The sequence below is a fragment of the Argopecten irradians genome, chromosome 14, assembly GCF_041381155.1.
Source record: "Argopecten irradians isolate NY chromosome 14, Ai_NY, whole genome shotgun sequence".
NCBI lineage: Eukaryota > Metazoa > Mollusca > Bivalvia > Pectinida > Pectinidae > Argopecten > Argopecten irradians.
In genome coordinates, this window is record NC_091147.1 from 29,055,097 (window position 1) to 29,080,530 (window position 25,434).

At 37.2% G+C, this 25,434-nt stretch overlaps 1 protein-coding gene across 6 annotated transcripts in view; it reads right to left on the reverse strand.

Moving 5' to 3' along the window:
• Positions 1-25,434, reverse strand: part of LOC138307399 (lysine-specific demethylase 6A-like) — a 150,816-nt gene that overhangs the window by 54,956 nt on the left and 70,426 nt on the right. Inside the window, exon 1 of one of the 6 annotated variants that reach the window (XM_069248129.1) lies at positions 20,415-20,693. The exons of 4 other annotated variants lie outside the window; for them this stretch is intronic. Coding sequence is in view for 1 of the 2 variants with exons in the window: in XM_069248124.1 (XP_069104225.1) it covers positions 1,060-1,115 (56 nt within the window). In the remaining variant the exon portion in view is untranslated. Of the gene's footprint in view, positions 1-1,059; positions 1,195-20,414; positions 20,694-25,434 lie in introns of those variants that run through there. One more of the 6 variants, XM_069248124.1, reaches the window with a different exon arrangement.

Below are 25,434 nucleotides of genomic sequence, written 5' to 3' on the forward strand. Positions count from 1 at the left end.
GATTTAACTCCCAGTGTCTCACCAAGTGTCTGAGTGAACTCCTGGTGTCTCACCAAGTGTCTGAGTGGACTCCTGGTGTCTCACCAAGTGTCTGAGTGGTCTCCTGGTGTCTCACCGAGTGTCTGAGTGGTCTCCTGGTGTCTCACCAAGTGTCTGAATGGACTCCTGGTGTCTAACCAAGTGTCTGAGTGGACTCCTGGTGTCTCACCGAGTGTCTGAGTGGACTCCTGGTGTCTCACCAAGTGTCTGAGTGGTCTCCTGGTGTCTCACTGAGTGTCTGAGTGGTCTCCTGGTGTCTAAACAAGTGTCTGAGTGAACTCCTGGTGTCTCACCAAGTGTCTGAATGGACTCCTGGTGTCTCACCAAGTGTCTGAATGGACTCCTGGTGTCTCACCAAGTGTCTGAATGGACTCCTGGTGTCTCACCGAGTGTCTGAGTGGACTCCTGGTGTCTCACCAAGTGTCTGAGTGACTCCCAGTATCTCACCAAGTGTCTGAGTGAACTCCTGGTGTCTCACCATGTGTCTGAGTGGACTCCTGGTGTCTCACCATGTGTCTGAGTGAACTCCTGGTGTTTCATCATGTGTCTGAGTTGACTCCTGGTGTCTCACCAACCAAGTGTCTGAATGGACTCCTGGTGTTTCACCAAGTGTCTCAGTGGATTCCTGGTGTCTCACCAAGTGTCTGAGCGGACTCCTGGTGTCTCACCAAGTGTCTGAGTGGTCTCCTGGTGTCTCACCGAGTGTCTGAGTGGACTCCTGGTGTCTCACCAAGTGTCTGAGTGAACTCCTGGTGTCTCACCGAGTGTCTGAGTGGACTCCTGGTGTCTCACCATTTGTCTGAGTGGACTCCTGGTGTCTCACCAAGTGTCTGAGTGGACTTCTGGTATCTCACCATGTGTCTGAATAACGTGGTGTCATTGTATTCCTATGGAAGATTATCAGGTGTCTCATCTTGTATGTATCTTTGTATAAATACAATGTGTCTCCTGACGTACCTATGTATGGACACATAGTGTCTCATTGATTGTGACAACTGTTTTATGTAAAAAATAACTTACTCAATTATAGCTGTTTCCAGCAGGTCCTCCATGAATTCTAGGTGTAGTTGGTCCATTGAGGTTCTAGTCTATCTTATAAAGTGACAGCCACTTGGTAATAAAGATGTGTAGAGTTAGAGGAACAAACTGCAATTTAAGCTGAGTTTCCATGTAACACTATCGTTATATAGTATAGGGAAGCATCCGCCTACACATTCTCTCTACGCTCTGAACGTCACCGACACCACACCACGCAGTGTCATACAAACTTACGTCAGTCAAGTTTTTAATAAACCCGGGTATAGTCTGATGTTAGTAGGCCTTATAGAGTTAAGACCTCACAGATCCACCTGAATAACAGAGATAATGTGTGGTCTGAGGTAGAGGGATGTTGGTGAGACTTCAGATCAGGGATCTAGGCACTGGAAAAAAGAGATCAGGAAAGCCATCACAGAACAGTAGCATTTCTACATACTGTCACCAAGGGAAGATGTTTAAGGAAGGCATGATCCTAGATGTTAGAAACCATTCCTTTATTGTTCGAAAACCTGTACATCACAGAAATTTAAGTCACATTTTGTCACAAAATTAAGAAAACCAAAACCACAACTGCAATTAAGACGCTTCAAACACTTTTGCCATTTTTCTCCAGGGCTTTAATCTAAAATGTTAGGCTTGGAATATTATGGCAATTTAAACAGAGTGAAACTCATCAAACCACAGATCCAATAGTGTGTTGGGCTATACTGCTACCTGAGGAATCTACAAACCAATTAGGTCTCCCATAGCATCAATCGTAGGGCGGTTTTATACAGCGTTACAGCAGGCAACACAGAGACAATCAAAAGTCTGTGGCAGCACTAGACAAGCCAAGACAATGCCTTATATGGACATATTTGGTTTTTGTTCCTACAGCGTCAAAATTCTCAGGCAGTGATTTAATACATAGAATTCTAATTTTACCAGTGATCTTCAGGAAACACGTTAAATATTTATACCAGAAAATAATTAATGAAACATATAAAATATTTCATAACAAAAAATTATATCTATAAAATTTTCCAAGGTCATTTTAATTTTAAACATAAATGCTTCCATGATATGAACATAATTCTGCAATAACTTGGTTTTTATGAGAGAAAGTGATAATTGTATATCCTATATTTGTTAAAGAAAACAAAAATAAATGTAATTGTTTCTATAAATAGATATTACATCATTAAAAAAATCATATCTCCTCTTTTAGGAATCAAACATAGCAAGCATTGGTTTGAAATGAATCTTATATACATATTTATTATTTTGTGGAGGGAGAAATACAAATTTCTGAACCAAACTGCTCACCAAAATATGACAGGTTAGGCTCTCACTAATAGATAAGAGGCACAGTAAAATCTTGATTGACAAGCACATCTATATATAGAATGACATCCTACACCACCCTTCCCCACCCAATGAAAAAAAACAAACACATTTTGGGTCCCAACTTGTTGATATAATGTTTTGACCTGTGTATTACAGTATAACAACTTTATCGACTTTTTTCATTGTCCCTTCTCTTTTTGCTTGACATGATTCTAAGTTACAAACAAGGGGATGATACTCAAGATACAGTGACTGAGACTCAAGATCTCATACTGCTGGTCAGTGTAACATTGAGTGAGCAAACAGTGTGGTCAAGATCCATATTTCACATCTGAAGCAGATCCAAATGACATAATGCAAAGCAACCACCAATCTGGACAGTCCTTTTGACCAGTGGTCTGAACAGTCCTCTTGACCAGTGGCCTAGCTAGACTGTTCTCTTGACCATGGTGTGGGAGTCTGTAGGGTTTTTATCACCACCAGAGACACACAGCTGTAAAACTGCCATCAATATTCCCTGTGTCTTTTGTGGTTATATAACAAAAGGCAAATGGTCATCTGGTGCCTGCTATAGACAAACAAGCCAACAGATTCACAAGGAAGGAAGACAATACAAGCTTTATAAGGAAGACAACTGGTAGCTTCATAAGGGACCAATCTATCCACAGAGCCAATAGTGTTCACAGTACAGTATATCTGTCAGGATGGAGAATATATTGGTCTTCTAGTCTATTGCATTCATTCACAGATTCTGGTGTGAAGACAGCTACAAAGGATTTTCTCAGGCTGTTCACAGGCTCTCAAAACCATAAATTGCATCAGTGAAACATTTAATCATGGACTTTCTGTAATCCATCAGCCCTTGAAAACAGTGGAAACCAAGCCTAGTATAAATGGATAGGTGTTCTGATGCCAGACCAGAGCCTTATAGTACTTCTGTAGGAATATCAATAATCTGGGACAACAGTACAAACGGTGGAACAGGAATAACATTTGTCATTCGTTTTAAAACTGAAGTAAAAATTCAAAGTCTTTAAATGTCAAAGCCAGTATCTATTGATTGTTTTGGTGGAGAACGTTTCACAGAGAATTTAGGTTATTATACTTCAGCAGCGAACGTTTCACAGAGAATTCAGGTTAAACGGCTTCACAGAAAGCCTTCAGTGGAAGACAGAAACAGTGCTATAGATTAATTTTAGTTAACTCAAAGACTTTGGCTTTATAAAGGTGGTGTATTACACTTCTGTGGTTTCTAACAGACTCCACATATAGTGGTGCCTAGAGGATCAACCTTGTCATCATCAATAACACATGCAATACAATAATCGACATTTACCTTTTACAGTATAACACTATATATCAAAGCTGACATCCAAAATACTCCTTCATGAAATCCAGATTAACAGGGTTTTTTTTCGTTGTTACTGAATTTAAAAGTTGCTTGAATTCATGACATGTATTTGAACCTACTTAGATATTTCAAAATTATCTTGATTAATAACCTTCAAAGAAATTCCTACTTCCATCAAAACTATGCTCAAGACAAGATATAATATAAGATAAACCACAACAATAAAACAACAACAACACAATTGAATACATGGAATTCTAAAACACCCTTCAAATTCATGACATGAGCAAGATTCTTGCTTTTTTAACATCCGTCTGACTTTTGATGAAGCCTTATGACATCCTCACCACATAAATTCATGACATTGTTGGAGACTGGCAATGTTCACACAGGTAAACTGGGTATTAGATGTTTGGAAATGTCTTTTGATATTCACATGCATGTCATGAAACCAATATTCTTTCATAAAATGTCTTGAACTAAGAGGTTTCTCAAAGATCTTTATGAAATGTTTGACACAGAGTGAGCTAGCTGTAGGAACAGAACTAGACTGGGATGATAAATGACAATGTTGTTTAAGCAAGGAGACAGCAGCAGGTTTGTGTGGCAGCTGTATGTCTGTACAAAGATCAGGGACATCTCCCATCTTTACAGACAGATGGAGACAGCTACACCTTTTATGCATTGTATTTGTATAGAATGTTAGCTACACCTTGATATACAGCACTTGTGTAAATTATCTATACCTACATCACCTAAGAAAAATCTGCAAATCGATCATTTATGATGAAGACAAACATTGTTTTGGAATATTGTGAAAAATTTTGAATATCGCAAGCAATGAAAAAGATAACTTATATCTTGTCAAAATTATTTTATTTGGCTGTAAGAGTGTATATGATTTATAATTGAATTATTATTTTGCATTTTAATAAATTTTTGGGACTTGATCCCAACAGTATCCTAGCTGCTTATAACCACAAAAATATCATCAAAGCAAATCATTACAGTATTACAGTACTCATTCACCCCTGAAGATGACAAGACCAGTCTATTGTGAAAATAGGGGTGAATGAGGTTGGATTATTCTGGTACAACAGCTGTTACACTAGATCTGACTATAAATATTTAAATACAACAGACGACTTCAGACACCAACAACAAAATTGTTGCTTTTATTTGACACTGTAGATTACAAGACAGACAATCAACTGCAGCAGATCTGCAATCAATTAAACATCCAGTGATATCAAATGCATACAACTAGATATTCATCTTCAATTTACTGCAGGATTCAAAACTGATTCATTACAAATTAACAAAGCTTGATCAACATTTTTCAAAGCAGTAATCACACATCCAACCCTATATTGCCATAAAACTTTGTTACAAAACGTACCAATATTTTGTATTTTAGGTTTATATCTTCATGTAAAACCTATTGAAGCAGTGATGTGACATTAGGAATGCTATCACCCAGGGATTTACATTTGAAATTTTCTTAAAAGCTAGAAGAGATCATTAAGAATAAGCATAGGCAAATGAAATAGAAAAACCAGATCTAAATTATACATAAAAACTGTAAATGAACATGCACTGAACATGACAGTTAGCAGTAAGTTTGTTATATAAGGGATAAATTGAATGTAGATCTGCAATCCATTTCTTTTCTATGTATACAAGTATATAGCCAAGTTATGAACATCCCACACATTGCCCGACCAGGAATGGTCCAGATGTAAATGATGATCATCTGATTCCTATAAAACAATACCTACAAGTCTGGACTGTCTGTGACCTTGACCCAGTGTTAGAACATATCACTTCCCTTACCAATCAATTCAGTCTTTGTCTAAGAGAAGATAGCATTTAACTCATTCACCCCTGATATTTCATAATGGACTGGTCTAGCTTCTGATTTAGAGGAGTCTAAATGTGTCTTCAGGGGTGAATGAGTTGTTAGTTGGAATTTAACTCATTCATCCCTATATATATTTTGAACTCTTCTAGATGAAGGGATGAATCAGTTCATTATGGAAGTATGGGTGTGAATGGGTTATAAATATAGTTTGATATGTTGCTGATGATGGAGAGGAAAGCTCAGTACACTAATAATAATTCTCTGTCACTTAGTTCTGGCCTGGTATTCTCTGTTCACCTCACTTGCCCTTCTGGCACCTTATACCTAGTCAACTTGCCCTTCTGGCCTGGTAAGACCAGGTTAATACCTAGTCAACTTGCCCTTCTGGCCTGGTAAGACCAGGTTTAATCCCACTGCCCTTCTGGCCTGGTAAACCAGGTTAATACCTAGTCAACTTGCCCTTCTGGCCTGGTAAGACCAGGTTAATACCTAGTCAACTTGCCCTTCTGGCCTGGTAAGACCAGGTAATACCTAGTCAACTTGCCCTTCTGGCCTGGTAAGACCAGGTTAATACCTAGTCACTTGCCCCTTCTGGCCTGGTAAGACCAGGTTAATACCTAGTCAACTGCCCTTCTGGCCTGGTAAGACCAGGTTAATACCTAGTCAACTTGCCCTTGGCCTGGCCGGGTAAGACCTACAACTTGCCCTTCTGGCCTGGTAGCCAGTTAATACCTAGTCAACTTGCCCTTCTGGCCTGGTAAGACCAGGTTAATACCTAGTCAACTTGCCCTTCTGGCCTGGTAAGACCAGGTAATACCTAGTCTGACCAGGTTAATACCTAGTCAACTTGCCCTTCTGGCCTGGTAAGACCAGGTTAATACCTAGTCAACTTGCCCTTCTGGCCTGGTAAGACCAGGTTAATACCTAGTCAACTTGCCCTTCTGGCCTGGTAAGACCAGGTTAATACCTAGTCAACTTGCCCTTCTGGCCTGGTAAGACCAGGTTAATACCTAGTCAACTTGCCCTTTTGGCCTGGTAAAATGTGGGTATCAACTTGCCCTTTTGGCCTGGTAAAATGTGGGTATTATTAATATTTACGTCAATGTGTCCTTTTGGCTTGGTAAGATGCTGGTATTATTTACGTAGACAATGTATAATTAACATGCAGGAGATCTGTGAGAAATAGTGGAGCATTATTGATTTCTTTATCATGCATTTCTAAAGCTATATAGTGTAACATCATTATCGTATATCTCACATAGCTGGCAATTCTGGCAGCTGTTTTAACCATATATAACGATACATTTAAATCTACCCAAAATGAAAGTCATCAAATAAATTATCAAGTGAAGAAGCCACCAGCTACTACAAATCTCGACTGATCAGAAAATGATCCGTGCTTCATTGGACAGTTTATAAAACAAACAACTTTCTTTTCATTACCAATAACACTGAGTACCTATTTGCTGACAATAAACCTGTGGGATAAATCACTACAAATATTGTTTACGGTAATCATGTTTTTTGTATATGTATTCTAAAATAACTTCCCAGATGTGCTCTACCTTTACCTGTCCTACCAGTGGAACATCATATCATCATGAACAGCCGCACTAATCCTTTAATGAGCTCCAATTTAGCCAGTCCCTTGTCACACTAATTGGAAACTAATACATTATTTATAATGGAAATATTTGAAAACTCATTTCTTAGTGATGACTTTGAAGCCCACATTTTTCATGAAGGTTCAACAGAACCATGGCCTGGACTTGTCATGACATAGGAGATTATGTAACAAAGACGAACAGGAACATAAGCTGGCGTCCATCTTCTTCTGTAAGAAAATGTAAGGAGCCAAAATCAACCATGAGTTTGGAGTACAGAGGCAAAATCAACCATGAGTTTGGAGTACAGAGCCAAAATCAACCATGAGTTTGGAGTACAGAGCCAAAATCAATCATCAGTTTGGAGTACAGAGCCAAAATCAACCATGAGTTAGGAGTACAGAGGCAAAATCTGCAAATATTTGTGGCCATGAGGACCATGAATATTGAGACTGCTTATTACGGCACATACAGCTGAATCAGTAATACCTCCATGTATCCTAACACACACACTCAGTCACTGTATTTCCTCATTCCAATCCTCACACAAATTCTCTCAGCACCTTCAGCTACTACAAATTCTTCAAATTGACTCCAATCCTATAAATGGAACATGCAGAAAATAGAACTTGCTGACTCATAAAAAACTTAGAAAATTACGTAACAGGCACACTTCTCCAAAATGTAGCTGGATGCTGAGGAAAACATCCATTTATCATTTTGATAACTACTACGATTGTTTCCCCTTAAAGTACCTCTCTGCTTGCTATTTGCATTGGGGGCCCAAAAGAGGTAAAATGAAGTATTCATTTTACTATAGATATTGACATCAACCACTTTTATACAAATTGTATTCTAATTTTATTCATGAGGATATTTTTATTTGATATAGATGCTATCATTATATTAATAAAAATAGCAATACTTATATCAGAAATGCTACAAATTAACCCTTTGTTTATTTTATGAATTGACAGAACAACAAAGATATCAAAGATATTTGAATAAATCAAATTGCCAGTGCCATGCAGTGAAAACTTATTAAAGCTATAATTCCTGTATTTCATAGACTTAATCTACTTCAGTGAATCAATGAAACCTAAAAAAAACCTATATCACACACCAGCACAAGGAGGTTGTACCATCTCACAAGATAGACTCCATAGATATCAATACTATAACACATGATACTATAGTAAATGAATAAATGTGCCTCCGTTGATATTTTAAGAATGTATTGTTGCTTAAACAAATCCCTGTTGTCTTAATGTATTATTCTATACTGCAGATACAAATGTATTCTCCTCTCATAAATGATAAATGGATGAATGAATTAATGAATTAATAAACAAATGGATGAATGAATGATGAATGAATGGATGGATGGATTAATAAATGAATGAACTTGCATGTTCTTAAATGATCTTGACTGTAATTATTAGAAAAAATTAAAAAAAAATAAATTGATTTATGTATGAATTAAGGGAAGAACAAGTAAACAAACAAATATGGCAATGCAATCTACCAGTAAATTGACTGTAATAATCTGTTATATTTTCACTTGGACCCTTCCTGTACCCCTTCCATCCAACCGGACCCTTCCTGTACCCCTTCCATCCCACCGGCTGTCATTATAGGCATGTTCCTGCAGGTCCAAGTCCTAGCTGATGTAAACAATGTTTTGTACATTGCTATATACCAACATATTGCACGTAAAGGCCTTCTATTTCAGTACAGTTTTCAATGTAGTAACCTCATAAAATTTGCAAAGCCCTGAAAGATCAAACTGTTGTATGCATGCTGCTCTGTCATTACCAGATACCAGTAAAGACTGTCGATTGTTACATGTTGCTTCAGATGGACGTTTTGGATGTGCAGCTCCACTTAATATGGCAATTAAGATAGCGCAATGTCTGATGCTAGATTAAACCCCAAGTCTGTTTCTATATTTCATTTAATTCTGAGAGTCACCTGAGAAATGAAAAGCCGTAAGTAAAAGTTGTTATGTCTGCATATCTGGGTTCCATTATTTTAATAAGTTTTACCAAACATACAAGAATGGGAATAAAAGAGTATGGATCGACACTGGTAACCTCTCTTACTGAATAGACTGTATACAGAGGACTCCACATAATCGGTTATTAAATATTTCAGTTATTTGCATAAAATTCTGCGGTCCCGATTTTTTCCTTCTTTATCTTTGTTTTTCAACTCCATGTATTTGAATAGACTTTTACATGACCTCCGGTTATTCGAATAAAATATTTGGGAAATTCAAAAAATAAAATCGAATATTTTTCAATTTTGCAATATATTTTAGTGAAATTCGCCGATATATATGTTTAAAGATACTTCGCTTTTACTAGAAATCATCATGCTGACAGATTAACATTATCGTATGGCTTGTTATTTTATGCATCAATCTGCAAAGGTATTCAACGCTGTTACGATTTACATCAGCAGCGGTAGATCATTACTTTAGTATAATCACTGACTCAAACATCTACCGTATTTTCCGGACAATAAACCGCACCTGTGTATAAGCCGCAGAGGCCTTTTTTACGATTTTTTCAGGTTTTGTACATGTATAAGACGCACCGTTATATTAGCCACACCCAAAAGTTAGGCCCATGTACCAACGTAACCATCTGTGTACATACGATCGATCTCTATTGAAGTAGGGGTAATGCTTATCGATCGTTTATAATCACGAAAATTGTCTGTAAACTTGTACTGTAAATATATAACAAATAAAACTCACTATGATGTTAACATCTTTAGCAAAATGGACTTGGCCATGTTTCTGTTCCTTGTTTATTCTGCTATTACGTAAGCCTACTTTGTGTAAACAAACATGGCGACCGTACGATTTCACGCTTACTCTCTCTCATATTTCAGCATGCCGGTTAAAACTTTTTTCAGTATGCATATGATTTTATTTTATCTCTATTTTGATATATTTCGTGTATTTATTATATTGATGTGTAAGGATTTACTGTATTATCAAGGCTTGCATCATTAACCTAAATCTGACTTTGATTAGAGTGTTCTCTGTCAAATTGCCATCCCATGATGCAATTCACCGAAGCCTTATTTTTGTAAACTTCCGGATATTATTTTCGCTACAGAGACCGATTAAATGATTTTAATATGACTGTGCGATGTTTTAACTCAGTATAATGTTCTAAATTACATGTGATTTACGTTTATAAAATTGATTGCTGATTATTTCATTAAATCACGGCGACAGGATTTCGGGAAATTCCCCTGTTGACCGACATATGTGTAACACGTACGTGTGCAAGTTTGAGTTCATGCTTACTCTCGTTCATATTTCAGTACGCCGATAAAATACTTTCTTCAGTAACGTTATGCATAGGAATGGATTATATTTCTTTTTTGATATATTTTGTGAATTAAATATATCTTGGTCTAAAGAGTTACTGTATCAATCGACTTCGTTTAGAGTGTTCTTCCACTATTTGTTAACTAGGTATCCCATGATGCAATTCACCGAAGCCTTATTTTTGTAAACTTCCAGATTAAGACCTCGTGGTGTTTGCCGCTGCAGAGATCGATAAAATGATGTTTTATAGACTGTTCGATGCTTATAACATCGCTAGAATGTTCTAAATAACATGTAAAACACGCGAATAAACTTGATTACTGATTATTTCATTGAAATCACAGCGACAGGATTCCGAGAAATACACATGTTGACAGAGTGTAACACGTGTGCAAGTTAGCAGTCATTCATGATCAGAAGATCGTTTTCTTGCTGTTTGCGGACATTTCTTGCACACACATAATATTTAAATAATACATTTAACTTATTGTTTGATATTTGATGATTTTTGACGTTTTAGTTATAATTTTCTTGGTAACAATCCTGCAGCAAATCGATAGCGAAATCAGTCCGCCATTGTGTTGTAACTGTAAACAACCACGCTTCAGTCGGCCGATTTTCCGTGAATTAAACAATTTTATGATTGAACATGTATCTGGTACGTTATTATTTTTTATCTTTATTATATTTTCATCACATATTATATCGTTTAAACACTTTTACAGTGATTTTTTTCGGTGTATAAACTGCCATTGTGTTGTGAACACGTTTCTGTCGGCGGATTTCCTTGAATTAAACAATTTTACGAGTGAACATGCATCTGATACGTAATTATTTTCATCTTTAATATATTTTCATTGCATATTTGATCTTTTAAACACTTTTACAGTGATTTGTTCGATGCATAACTTTACAAAATTGGCGAGTAAAACTTACGATTTTCACATGTGAATCACGACGTAATAATGCAAAAACGTGGTCAGATTTTGGTTTTCGTCCACGGATAAGCCGCACTGGTGTATTAGCCGCACTCCCGATTTTCAGGGAAAAAAGTCGCGGCTTATACTCCGGAAAATACGGTAATTAAAGCATTTGTACTTTCAAATATGTTTATTTATTAATGTAACGTACCTTAGTTCGCGATAGGTTGGAGAAACCATGCTTCCACACAACAATCGCCATTCATGAGTAGTCTCGTTCAACCAGAGTCTTGTTGACTACGCCAGACATGTGCGTATCAAGCTTCTAATGGAACGAGATCTAAAAGCATGCAAAGTCGGCATGCAAGTTTCGTATGTAATATTATGGATACAAAAGAAACTTGCTATGTTGTTTCATTGCTACTTAAATATGCATTAATTCCTGAAATGTTATCAAGCTATTCGTCATTTCGATCAACAATACAGGAAGAATTCTCAAAACACATTTGGTCCAGTGAACGCATGGCTTCATCACCTGCCGCCATTTTCGAATTCATACACATGTGTCAAAACAAAACTGCTAGTTGATCAGCACTTTGAAGTTTTAACCACGATCATAAGCTCATTTTGCCAGGCAATTGTACGTATTTTTTTTATTATTTAGGTTCAGAATTGCAGACAGAAATTCAATCCTCTTTAGATATTGCATTTGATATCGATCGTTAGCTGTTTCTCAAAGATTCACATGTCGATCTAACGTAAACAAGAATCTAATATTATTGGAATATGTTTTGTTATTAAACGATTAAAATCGATTTACAACTTCGAAAATAATTACTTGTTGTTCGTTTTAATTGTAAACAAGGACATAGTCATTCAGATCCCCCGCCAATGGAGATATCAAAGCTGAAATAAGTTTGATTTTGGAGACTTATGTGCATGAAAAATCAAAGTGCCAAGGCCACTCATAGATGCTGTGATTGAAGGATCCAAACCAAATAATTAAGAAATTGGTTTTTCATTTAAATATTGAATTTAGTATATTTTAAGTGTGCAGTGTTGAATTTCGGAGTTTAACAAAATATATTTACAGTATACCGTATCTATTTTATGATATTTAAAGTTTTTCAAGATTAATAAGTTGAATAACTCATTTTCCTGAAATTACTGTAATAAATTTTATATCTAAATTATTTCTGAAATAACAATTTCGACACCAATGAAACCGTTCAGAATCTGAGTATCATTTTTTATAATTCTTTTTTAATTACTAAATTATAAATTTCATCAATGTCTCTTTAAAGACAAAAATTAATAAGTAAACATATCCGTATCTTACTATCCACTTAACATTGAAGAATATTTTCGGAAAAATAAAACACAAGGACTAGAAATATTATCATTTCCGGACATGTTTTGGTTTCCTTTTTAAGAAAACTTACATGGGTTGCTTTGACGACTTTTGACTAATAAATCATGGCCAGATACTTAAAAGGTCGAATAAAAGGTACATTATTTCATTACGTATATCACTCGATTTTTTTTTAAATTCACAAGATCGCAAGCCGTTAACATCAAGAAAACGTAATGTTCCGCACTTTAGCAAGTCTTCGTAAGCCTAACAGTAACTTGTTGGCGAGATATTATCGTGCAGAACATTATACCGTGAGTTGTGCTTTGCAGACTTTTGACTCATGATGAAACCTGGCCATATACTTTTGCCAAGTAAAAGGTACATTATTTGGTTACTCATAACACTCCAATTTCTTTTGAATTCATAAGAACACTAACATCAAAACATATAATACATCAGACTTTAGCAAGTCTTCGTAAGACTTCCGTACATTACACGGCAATATAAGTTTATTTGTCACTTTAAAATGCTCGTACATATATAGATCTATATCATCATTATATTTTGTAAGTTTATGCTGATAAATTTTGTACCTTTCCCCTTTCAATATAACGCAGTTGTCGATAAACAAAAGACTCAACTTCCAGTGACAGACACATACTCAAAACTATTAACTTTTACTGGGCAATAATACAGTGTATCATCGGATATAGCTCGTCAATGCAACCAACACAAAAAACTTTATAGGCGTTATAAGAACTTTCTTTTGTAGTAACCTTCCAAACATTTGATTACATTAATCGATCAGTAGCGTGAATTACGTAAAATTTAATAAACACACACAATCCATAATTCACCGAAAGACTGCCGCGGAGGAAGACAGCGAAGAAGGCGATGTTCGTGATTTTCGGGAGACTACTATCTCGGAGTAATACCAATATCATAGGGTCCCAACGGAACACTTTAAAACACTCCATCAATGGTGTATATGTATGTACAAATTCAATGACTGTGGTTTTGAATATTGGGGTTTTATTTTTCATACCATCAAGTATTAAGTGAAATGAACAAAACAACTTTTAATTTTCATCGCGGAGTGGTTTCATTGTTCTGATGTGCACAGGCTCGCCGAGCGTACCTAAGAATGCTGTTTCACAGCATCAAAAACAGGAAAAAGGAAGTTAAGCTAAAGAAAGATGGAGTATAATTCAAGTAGAGTGGGGCTGCAATTGTTGAATCAGGTATACAGCCTTGACATTTATATTAGACTATATACACAAAGATGGGTGGAGTTTTGCAAATGACATTTACCATTTACCATGATATTTTCAGCAATGTTTCCATGGTAACGGAAAAAGTGCAAAAAATGAAAACCTAAAAATAGCAAAAGGTACTACTAGACCATAAAAAGAATGTGTCTATGAAGTTTCGTGGAAATATCTCTACTGGTTTTAGAGTTATATTCCGGAAATGAACCTGCTACAAAAATATGATATTTTCAGCAATGTTTTTATGGTTACAGAAAAAAGCACAAAAAGTGAAAACCTAAAAATAGCAAAAGGCACTGCTCCGGAAACAATTCTTAAACGAAAATCTGCCATTTTCAGCAATGTTTCCAAGGTTACAGAAAAAAGTACAAAAAGTGAAAACCTTAAAACAGCAAAAGGCACTACTAGACCATAAGACTAATGTGCCTATGGAGTTCCGTGCATATATCTCAACCGGTTTTCCAGTTATGCTGCGGAAACGAACCTGGTACAAAAATATGATATTTTCAGCAATGTTTCCATGGTTACGGAAAAAGTGCAAAAAATGAAAACCTAAAAATAGCAAAAGGCACTACTAGACCATAAGACCAATGTGTCAATGTAGTTTTGTGGAAATATCTCTTCTGGTTTTAGAGTTAAGCTCCGGAAACAAACCTGGTACAAAAAAATTATATTTTCAGCAATGTTTCCATGGTTACGGAAAAAATGCAAAAAATGAAAACCTAAAAATAGCAAAAGGCACTACTAGACCATAAGACCAATGTGTGTATGAAGTTTCGTGGAAATATCTCTACTGGTTTTAGAGTTATGCTCCGGAAACCATTCGTACAGACGGACAGACGGACGGACGGAACCCATTTGTATATCCCCCGCCCAACGAACAATTTACCTATTTATCAAGTATACGAAACAATACCTATTTGCCTGTTCACATGTATATGGGGAGGGGGGGGGGTCAAACGGAGGTGCAAAATGCTATCTCCGCCTATTCGAATACTCCGGTTATTTGAATATTTTCTTCTGGAAAATGACTAATTCCAGTAAGAGGAATCCTCTGTAATATAAAACCCTTCATCAGAGGACCATCTGGAATTACCTGTCTAAAGAAAACATCTACCTGTCTAAAGTGACCATATACCTGTCTAAAAAGACCATCTACCTGTCTAAAGAGACCACCCACTTGTCTAATAAGATCATTAACCTGTCTACAGAGACCATCCACTTGTCTGAGAGACCATCTACCTGTCCACAGATACCATCTACCTGTCTAAAGAGACTGTCTACCTGTCTACAGAGACCATCCACTTGTCTGAAAGACCATCTACCTGTCTACAGAGACCATCTACCTGTCTTAGAGACCATCTAGCTGTCTACAGAGACCGACCATCTACCTGTCTAAAGAGACCATCTACCTGTCTACAGATATCATCCACTTGTCCGAGAGACCATCTACCTGTCTACAGAGACCATCTACCTGTCTACAGAGACCATCTTCCTGTCTAAAGAGACCATCTACCTGTCTACAGAGACCATCTACCTGTCTACAGAGACCATCTTCCTGTCTACAGAGACAATCTACCTATCTACGGTGACCACCTACCTGTCTACAGATATCATCTACCTGTCTAAAGAGACCATCTTCCTCTCTACAGAGACCATCCACTTGTCTGAGAGACCATCTAACTGTCTACAGAAACCATCTACCTGTCTTAGAGACCACCCACCTGTCTAAAGAGATCATTTACCTGTCTATTAGACCTTTCACTTGACCTGACTAAAGAGTCCATCTACCTCTCTACAGATACCATCTACCTGTCTTAAGAGGTTGTCTACCTGTCTAGAGATCCCTGCATATAGACTATCCTTTTGATGTCACATTCTCACACAATCTGTCCAATATAACAATCTCCTTAGTGAAACAACCTGTCTAAATCACCTGAAATATATTTGTTATTAGATGTTTTTACCTTTACAAGACAAAGTTCTTTTTGCATGATTTTGATATAAAGCCAGATTCTAAAAAATATCAAAAGATGACATGCATGAGCAGTATTGATATATACCTACTGTAATACTTTGCAATAATGTTTGTATATTTACAAAATATCGTATTCTGACAGTGTTGCTATATATATATAGTTACTGGCCAAAGTACTAACTAGGGATAACGCATGACATTTCATACCAGCAATGTTGATATCAGTGACAGATACAGTGCAAAAAATACTTCAGCACAGCTGTACATGTTTGTCAATGTAAATACAAGTACACTAACAACTATATCAGAAATTCTCTTCACACAGGGCATTAATTGTAATTGTATTACTAGGTCATACAGCTATATTAATTTGACTGCTAAGGCGGACAGGAGTGGGATTTTTAGCTTCTTTTAATTCAGTCAGGGCATAAACTTTTGCATGAACTTTGAATAAATTTCAACATCATAGAAATTTAATGTGAATAAATGTCCTGCAAATACATAAATATCAATGGTAACAGAACCAATATTACATATATCATCTTGGAAAAATTATATTTCATAGGATCATAAATATGACCAGACCGTCGTCACTACAACTGGGGACAATAATCTGAAAACATGACCTTGAAATGACATGATATTACATTTTAATATATGCCATGAAGGAATTAAATGATGAGGCTGATGCATTTATAAATATAATTACACCAGGTGGAACACACCTGGACAGACTGTCACACAAGTACAAACTTCATCTACATACACCAACAGTCACCATGACTTGACTTTCATAATGACCTTGACCTTTTAAGCTATACAATAAGCTATGGCCTTGACCTTTCCAATAATACTGTCTGTGAATTTTATGATAACCTTGACCTTTTATGCTGTAGCCTTGAACTTTCCAACAATACTGTGTGTGACTTCTATCAAATAACCTTGACATTTTATGATGTAGTCTTGACCTTTAAAACATTACTGTTTGTGACCTTTATGATAACACTGACCTTTTCTACCAATAGTTGCTGTGACTCAGTCTTTTTCTGACCTTTTCTTTCAATTTTGGTAGTGATTTCAAAGATGACTTTGATTTCTAAGCCTTAGCAATGACCTTGACATTCTGATCACCAATCCATTGTGACTTCTGTATGACCTTCATTTATCCTTCCACATTGGCTTTGCCTTTAAGGAACCTATCCCTTCCTACCAATATTGAATCGGGCTATACATTGACCTTAACCTTTCAAATTCAAACCTACTGACTTCTTATATGACCTTGAGTATATAACCTTGAGTTCTCCATTTGGTGTAATATCTTAGCAGAAGCCATTTCACCAAAATGACCTTGACCATTTGAATTTCATGCAAACTATAATCCCACTGATGTGACTATAACAGATACCATTTCCACAAACTCATTATAACCAATGATTTTGAGTAGGTATCCGGACCCACTGGATGATACTACAAGACATCTACACATGTACACATCTGCCGACCCACAGGAGTCTACTACAAGACATCTATACATGTACATATCTACCGAACCACAGGAGTCTACTACAAGACATCTACACATGTACACATCTGCGACCCACAGGGTCTACTACAAGACATCTAACATGTACAATCTCCGACCCACAGGAGTCTACTACATGACATCATACAAGACATACTGTACACATCGCCGACCCACAGGAGTCTACTACAAGACATCTATACATGTACACATCTGCCGACCCACAGGAGTCTACTACAAGACATCTATACATGTACACATCTGCCGACCCACAGGAGTCTACTACAAGACATCTATACATGTACACATCTGCCGAACCACAGGAGTCTACTACAAGACATCTATACATGTACACATCTGCCGACCCACAGGAGTCTACTACAAGACATCTATACATGTACACATCTGCCGACCCACAGGAGTCTACTACAAGACATCTATACATGTACACATCTGCCGACCCACAGGAGTCTACTACAAGACATCTATACATGTACACATCTGCCGACCCACAGGAGTCTACTACAAGACATCTATACATGTACACATCTGCCGACCACAGGAGTCTACTACAAGACATCTATACATGTACACATCTGCCGACCCACAGGAGTCTACAACAAGACATTACACAAGTACACATCTCCGACCCACAGGAGTCTACTACAAGACATCTATACATGTACACATCTACCACCCACAGGAGTCTACTACAAGACATCTATACATGTACATATCTACCGACCCACAGGAGTCTACTACAAGACACTAACATGACTTCACCACAGAGTCTACAATGACATTACCAGCACTACAAGACATCTACACATGTACAATCTGCCGACCCACAGGAGTCTACTACAAGACATTCACTGTACAATCTCGACCACAGAGTCACTACAAGACATCTACACATGTACATATCTACCGACCACAGGAGTCTACTACAAGACATCTACACATGTACACATCTCGACCCACAGGAGTCTACTACAAGACATCTAACATGTACAATCTCCGACCACAGGAGTCTACTACAAGACATCTACACATGTACACATCTCCGACCCACAGGAGTCTACTACAAGACATCTATACATGTACATATCTACCGACCCACAGGAGTCTACTACAAGACATCTACACATGTACACATCTGCCGACCCACAGGAGTCTACTACAAGACATCTACACATGTACATATCTACCGACCCACAGGAGTCTACTACAAGACATCTACACATGTACACATCTGCCGACCCACAGGAGTCTACTACAAGACATCTATACATGTACACATCTGCCGACCCACAGGAGTCTACTACAAGACATCTACACATGTACACATCTGCCGACCCACAGGAGTCTACTACAAGACATCTATACATGTACACATCTGCCGACCCACAGGAGTCTACTACAAGACATCTATACATGTACACATCTGCCGACCCACAGGAGTCTACTACAAGACATCTATACATGTACACACTCCGTTACTCATACCACGGAGTCTACTACAAGAATCTATACATGTACACATCTGCCGACCCACAGGAGTCTACTACAAGACATCTATACATGTACACATCTGCCGACCCACAGGAGTCTACTACAAGACATCAACATGTACCAAGTACATGCTACAAGACATCTAACATGTACACATCTGCCGACCACAGGATTCTAACATATCTCACACAGAGACATCTACAGTACAATTACGACACAGGAGTCACTACAAATACTGTACAATCTCGACCACAGGAGTTACTACAAGATCTATACATGTACACATCTGCCGACCCACAGGAGTCTACTACAAGACATCTAACATGTACACATCTGCCGACCCACAGGAGTCTACTACAAGAAATCTATACAGCATACTTACGATACCACAGGAGTCTACTACAAGACATCTATACATGTACATATCTACCGACCCACAGGAGTCTACTACATCTATACATGTAACTGCGACCCCAGGGTCTAACAGAATATACATGTATCTCGCACGAGTCTACTACAAGACATCTAAATGTACACATCTGCCGACCCACAGAGTCTACTACAAGAATCTATACATGTATACATATCTGAAAGTTTGATTTCACATAAACTCCACCATGAGCTGGCTTCTAATTTACTTTTTGATCACACAAGATGATTGCTTATAGGCCCACATCTCCATGTGCTTGTTTCAACCACAGCGAATCTATAAATAGCACAGTGAACATAGTATTATATATATATAACCTTTGCGGTCTACACAGATAGGTCTCTATAGAGACCCTGTCTATTCCGCAAGTTTGGTTGTATACCAGAACCTGTGTAATCTAGATATATATAAACAGGCATTTCAGTATTGAAAACGAAAATCAAATCAACAGTTTGTTTTTTCAATACTACAAATCCTTTTGTATTTTTATATGATCTGCACTTACTCATATTTACTACAGTTTTTATAAAGCTAACAAAGCTAGATATATATTGTACATAAGTCATGCATGCATTACAAACTAAATGGGATTTACATCAATGAGAAGATGCTCCCTATTCTTTGTATGTGTAGCATGAAATGTGAACAGTAGCTAGACTGAGCTTTATAATGATAATGATCTCTTAGCAAACTACAAAGCATTAGAGTCTGAACCTGATACAATATAATGTGGACAGTGTAACAATAATAATACATGACTGCAGTTGTGATGGTCTTTCATCTATTTGATGTTGGTAATCCAAAGATACTAGCAGCATGCAATTTTACATGTGCAGTATGATAACAACACAGGAGAAAGCATTACCTTCACACAGAACTATATATAAGCAGTGATTCCATGAAGCACAGATGGGTAGAATTCTGCAGAAACAATCCCTGCTTTCCAGTCCTTCCCTGTCTGCTCCTGCCACTGCCGACCCCTGAAGCACCAGCAAGGGGCTACAACGGGCCCCTAAAGTCTTGGGTCTGAACCCTTGCAGAAGTCTTTAGAACACACAGTTACCTTCCTGGGGCCAACACACACCCACACACTCCAACAACAGCCCTTTCCCGGCCCTCACTCACCCAGAGTGTTGTTACACTAGCTCATACAGCCTGCTTCCAGCTCCCCAAATCAATACAAAGCCAGCTATGCTCTGTTTCAGCAAACTATGCAGAGCATTGAGTGCATGGTGGTTATAAAACAAAACAAACTTATCTGAAATGGACTATACTGGAATATTTTGTCTTGCCTGTCACACTAGACCATGAACATTAAGAGAAATCCTCAGATTATGGATTCACAGTGGAGAACCTTTATAGGCCTGCTGGAATGTCTGTTATCCATACAAAACAAAGGCCAATAACTTACACAATAGAAAAATCCATGTCAAGTATTAATCAGATTTTCCTATGAAGCTTTCATAACAATTGTTCCTCAATGAAGATAACTAAAAGCAACTGTTCAGATTTTATTTTTTCGGAAGTGCTGTTTTGTTATAATCCTCATCTCAGTTGATGACACTATATCTCTAAGCCATCTCTATAAACCAGTAGAATCCAGCCAAGGCCTGGCAGCACGGTTTAGACTACTTTTATCATACAGAAATATCTCATAAAACCTGGCCTAGTGAATGCACTTTCAACTGGAGGAGCGGAGCATCGCTTTTATCGAGTATCTCTCCATTATTACCCTTTTTTAAAACAAAAATCCAACCAAGTGTAGCCAATAGATGGAGATGGAGGCAATCAAGTTATTCTGGAAAGCTCTGACAGATCTCTCACTAGGAATGGTATCAGCAGGGTAATTTAAAACATAAACTTGTCAAATTGCTTCTCTGATGGTCGACCTTATAACAAATCCTTTCATTACTCATAAGATAAGTGATAATATCAACCCTTAAAAACCAAATTTTTCTGCAAATCAAAAATTGAATACCCTCCCCCATCCTGTATTGCTGTAATTCAAATATATTCCACATTACCAGAAAGATAAAAATAACAGTAAAATGTATTTACACTTATACAAAATGATTATCCAAATTGTTGCTTCCTTCACTCAGATAAAGCAACATCTTGAATCGACAAATAAGAAAACTTCATTTAGAAATGAAACTTAAAACTTTTTCAATTCTAAAGAAGAAATTCAAACAGAATTGCTGAGCTATTAATTCTGTGTTTGACTCAGCAGCACTTCAAGGGAAGGGCTTGTGACAAATTGTAAAGAATCACCTGAAAGGTAGAAAAAGTTTGTACCCAAACCAGCTGGTTGACACAACAGTCGGATCAAGGCTACAGCTCTCAACCTCAATCTTAGACAATACCACCGCCCTAAACACTTGTACATAGAGTCTCCTCACTATACAGGCCTAACAATACCCACAATAGGGGCCACAGTGGTACCCAGACAGGCTCAGTAGGGGTTAGGGATACATTTACACACACACCCTAACCATCTTATAATTAATCTAATTCCTTAATCCATACCCAAACATATACAGCCAATGAAGAAATGTCCTGCATGTTACAACAGAAACCCATTCACCCCTAAAATTTCATAATGGACTGGTCTAGTCTTTAATTTAGAAGAGTCTAAATGTGATACCAGGAGTGAATGATTTTTAAGTTTCTCAGTTTATATGAAGAAGTATTCTCCCCTGATTATATAGTGGGTTTTTTTTCTTGTCATTTCACCACAACATAAAAGACAACTTCATGTTTGAGTTCCTTCAATCTCATTAAGATCAAATGGCGCAGTATCCTTGCAGTGTCATTTCTTACCTGTATCGACCTAATATCTGTCTCAACATGGACACCTATTTTATCATTGTACAAGACCCATCCAAGAGTCATCAGGGATCTATCTACTATGTTCTGCAATCATCAAAAGTTTTGAAAAGCTGACCATTCCAGGCAAATGATGAACCTTATCAGACAGAGCAAGCTGGTCAATAGTACATGATCATAGAGCTCTGGAAGTGACCATTAGCAGGGAAAGATTGGTCAATAAGCTATATGACCGATAACTGAAACCTCATTACTAGCTTCATCAGCATGTTGATGGAAAGGTATTACAATTTGTGCAGAGAAGGAGATGAAAAACTTACCACTGTCCAATATGTATATATAAATAATGATTTTCAGATTAATTAGTTAATCCATTGAAAATCCACTGGAAATATAATTGTAGAAGATATTTGATTTCAGGCACAATTTTAAATATAATATTTCTAAATGTTTAACAAGTTGCAGATCTCCCCATTGGAAAAATCAGATAAAAATCATAAGAGTCCACAGAATTTTGAATAATTCAAGACGAAATCTGCTCCTCCAAATATTGTAGGTCTGTGATCAAATGTATAATCTGAAAACTTTTGATAGTCCAACATACCGTATTTGCTGTAACTATTGCCCCTCCCCCTATAAGCACTCCTCCCCTTTACTGGAGAAGAATTGAAGTTGTATAAATGCCCCTTTCCATGGATTTAACAATTTTAGATAACACTAGCATTGTAACACGTTACATATGACCTTTTAAGTCTATCACATGTCAATCATGGCATTAAATAATGCATCTAAGAGGATGTCACAGATTAACGTACCATGAGTACAGAATGATTTAAAATATTGCTGACTTTATTAGCCAACAACTTACATTTTGGTTCATTAATAAGACCCCCTTTTTTCAATTATTCAAACACCATGGGTGCTGAATATGGTGAATACCGATATCACAGTGAGAGATGCAGTGTTAAATATGTTGGACTGGCCACGGCAGTGAAAGTAAGGAGCTGCCACTGTAAGGGTGACTGTCCTAGCTGTGCTGAATTAGCAGGTCAAGAGTTGAAGCTCAGGTCAGATTTCCATATCAATGACCACAGCTATTGGTCAAACAGCAGCAGTTATAATGGAGTCATTCTATCAGCTTTCACTGACCACAGCGCTGTGTCCAGAGGTTCTACACAGCACTGTCACTACATGTTTCCTCTACACCATGTGCTGTGAGGGTTAGCAGAATCCCTCCCATTCATGGATGGCCTCTGACAAAGTATATATTATTATCAGAATGTGTTAACTACACCAGAAGTGACTTCTAGACTTGAGGTACTGCAGTGTATAGGAAGCAGAAGTGCAGTGATACTAGGTGAATAATGTGTGTTTCAAGTTCACTTGGTTTATTTAGGGCTACAGTAATTTAATTAACATATATCCAGTGTCCTACATCACTGCCAGATAGGAGTCCCAGAGTGCATTGGTCTAACACAGATCGATGGTCTAACTTTAGCAGTTAGCAGACTATTGTAGTCCATGATTAACTCAGGAGGCTCACAAATATTATTGAGTCTGAAGTTAAGAGTGGTAGGGTGAAAGGGGGGATAAAATTGACCAATGAAGTAGCTTTGAATGTATAGTTTGAGCTACAATTGACAATGACCTGAAAACGCAAGTAACATCTGATATAGAAAGCCAGAGTACTCTAAGAAAAACCACTGACCTGTAGATGTAACCTGATATAGTCTTTTCTTTATAACATAAAGTGGTCACCTCTTCTCTCCATTGCCTAAAAGTCCTTTAATGTGTCCTTCTCTTTCACATTTATAACAACAAATTGTTCATTCCATAATCTGACCGATTGGTCAACTAGAAGGAAGTTACACCAGTGGATGGTAAACACACTACATGTATATGTCAAGTATGGTAATTCATGAAGATGTATATATGTTTACTCAAGAAGCAAGCTTGACCGCCTGGTCACTGACCCCTGTTGTCCAGAAAAGCTAACCACCGCCTCAGATACACCCACACAGCTGGTCATATCACACACCAACATTCCTTACAGTCATCAATACTTCATCATATTGATTTTAATGAATTTTGAAAATATCCAGGTAAATTTTTACGAAGGAATATCTTGAATTCAGACATAAGACCTATTGATTTATACCAAGCAAGATAGGTTCACTGCTGCATGGATTTAAACTCTTAGCTGTACTTCTTAACCTGCCATATTTCATCACTATAGAATCTATATGACATTTAAATTGTCATAATTTCATCTGATGTCCAAGCATCAACCATTCAAGTGACCTTGACCAGAAATAAATAAAAAAAATTGGGGTCTTGTTTCTTATCCTTTCCTACCATCTTCTTTGAGACAGTTACATTAATTCATAAAGTCATCTATGCTCTTTTCATTAGCATCATTATAACAGGGCTCAACTAAAATACCTCTTACATCATAGTGCTATCTTACTGAATCATACTGAAGACATCCACCAGGAAACCCAACACTCAATCATTTTATTCAAGAGATAGTCAGTAGGTTAATCATCTCTGTGACATTACATGGACAAAGAATGAAACTTCAGCGAAAGCTAGGCCTAAACCAGAAGAACTATAAGTGTCAAACTTCAAACTTGTATCCATGGAAACAAGCATTACTATTACAGAAAGACCTAGAAGAATATCTGCTGTAATCAAATACGGCAAGACTTGAATTCTCACAGTGATTATTCTGGAATATATAAACCTATAGAGTAAAAAGACAAAATTCTGTAATAGTGGAAAATGTCCTTATTTATCAACATCTTGCAAATTAAGGTATACCGAGTATGTTGTTGACATGATTACTTTCAGCTGATATTTCTGGGCAGTGCAATATTTGAATCAAGAATTGTATTTTACAATTTACCCTGTATTCAAAATGTCTCCAGTTATTTGAAGTGCTGTAGTTTACTAATTTTCTGAAACGCTTGAATGCATTAAACTTAATCATCTTCATTAAAAGCTGGTCCCAACAAAACAGTTGATTGTTCAACTGCCTCACTTTGTTCTGGAAAGTACAG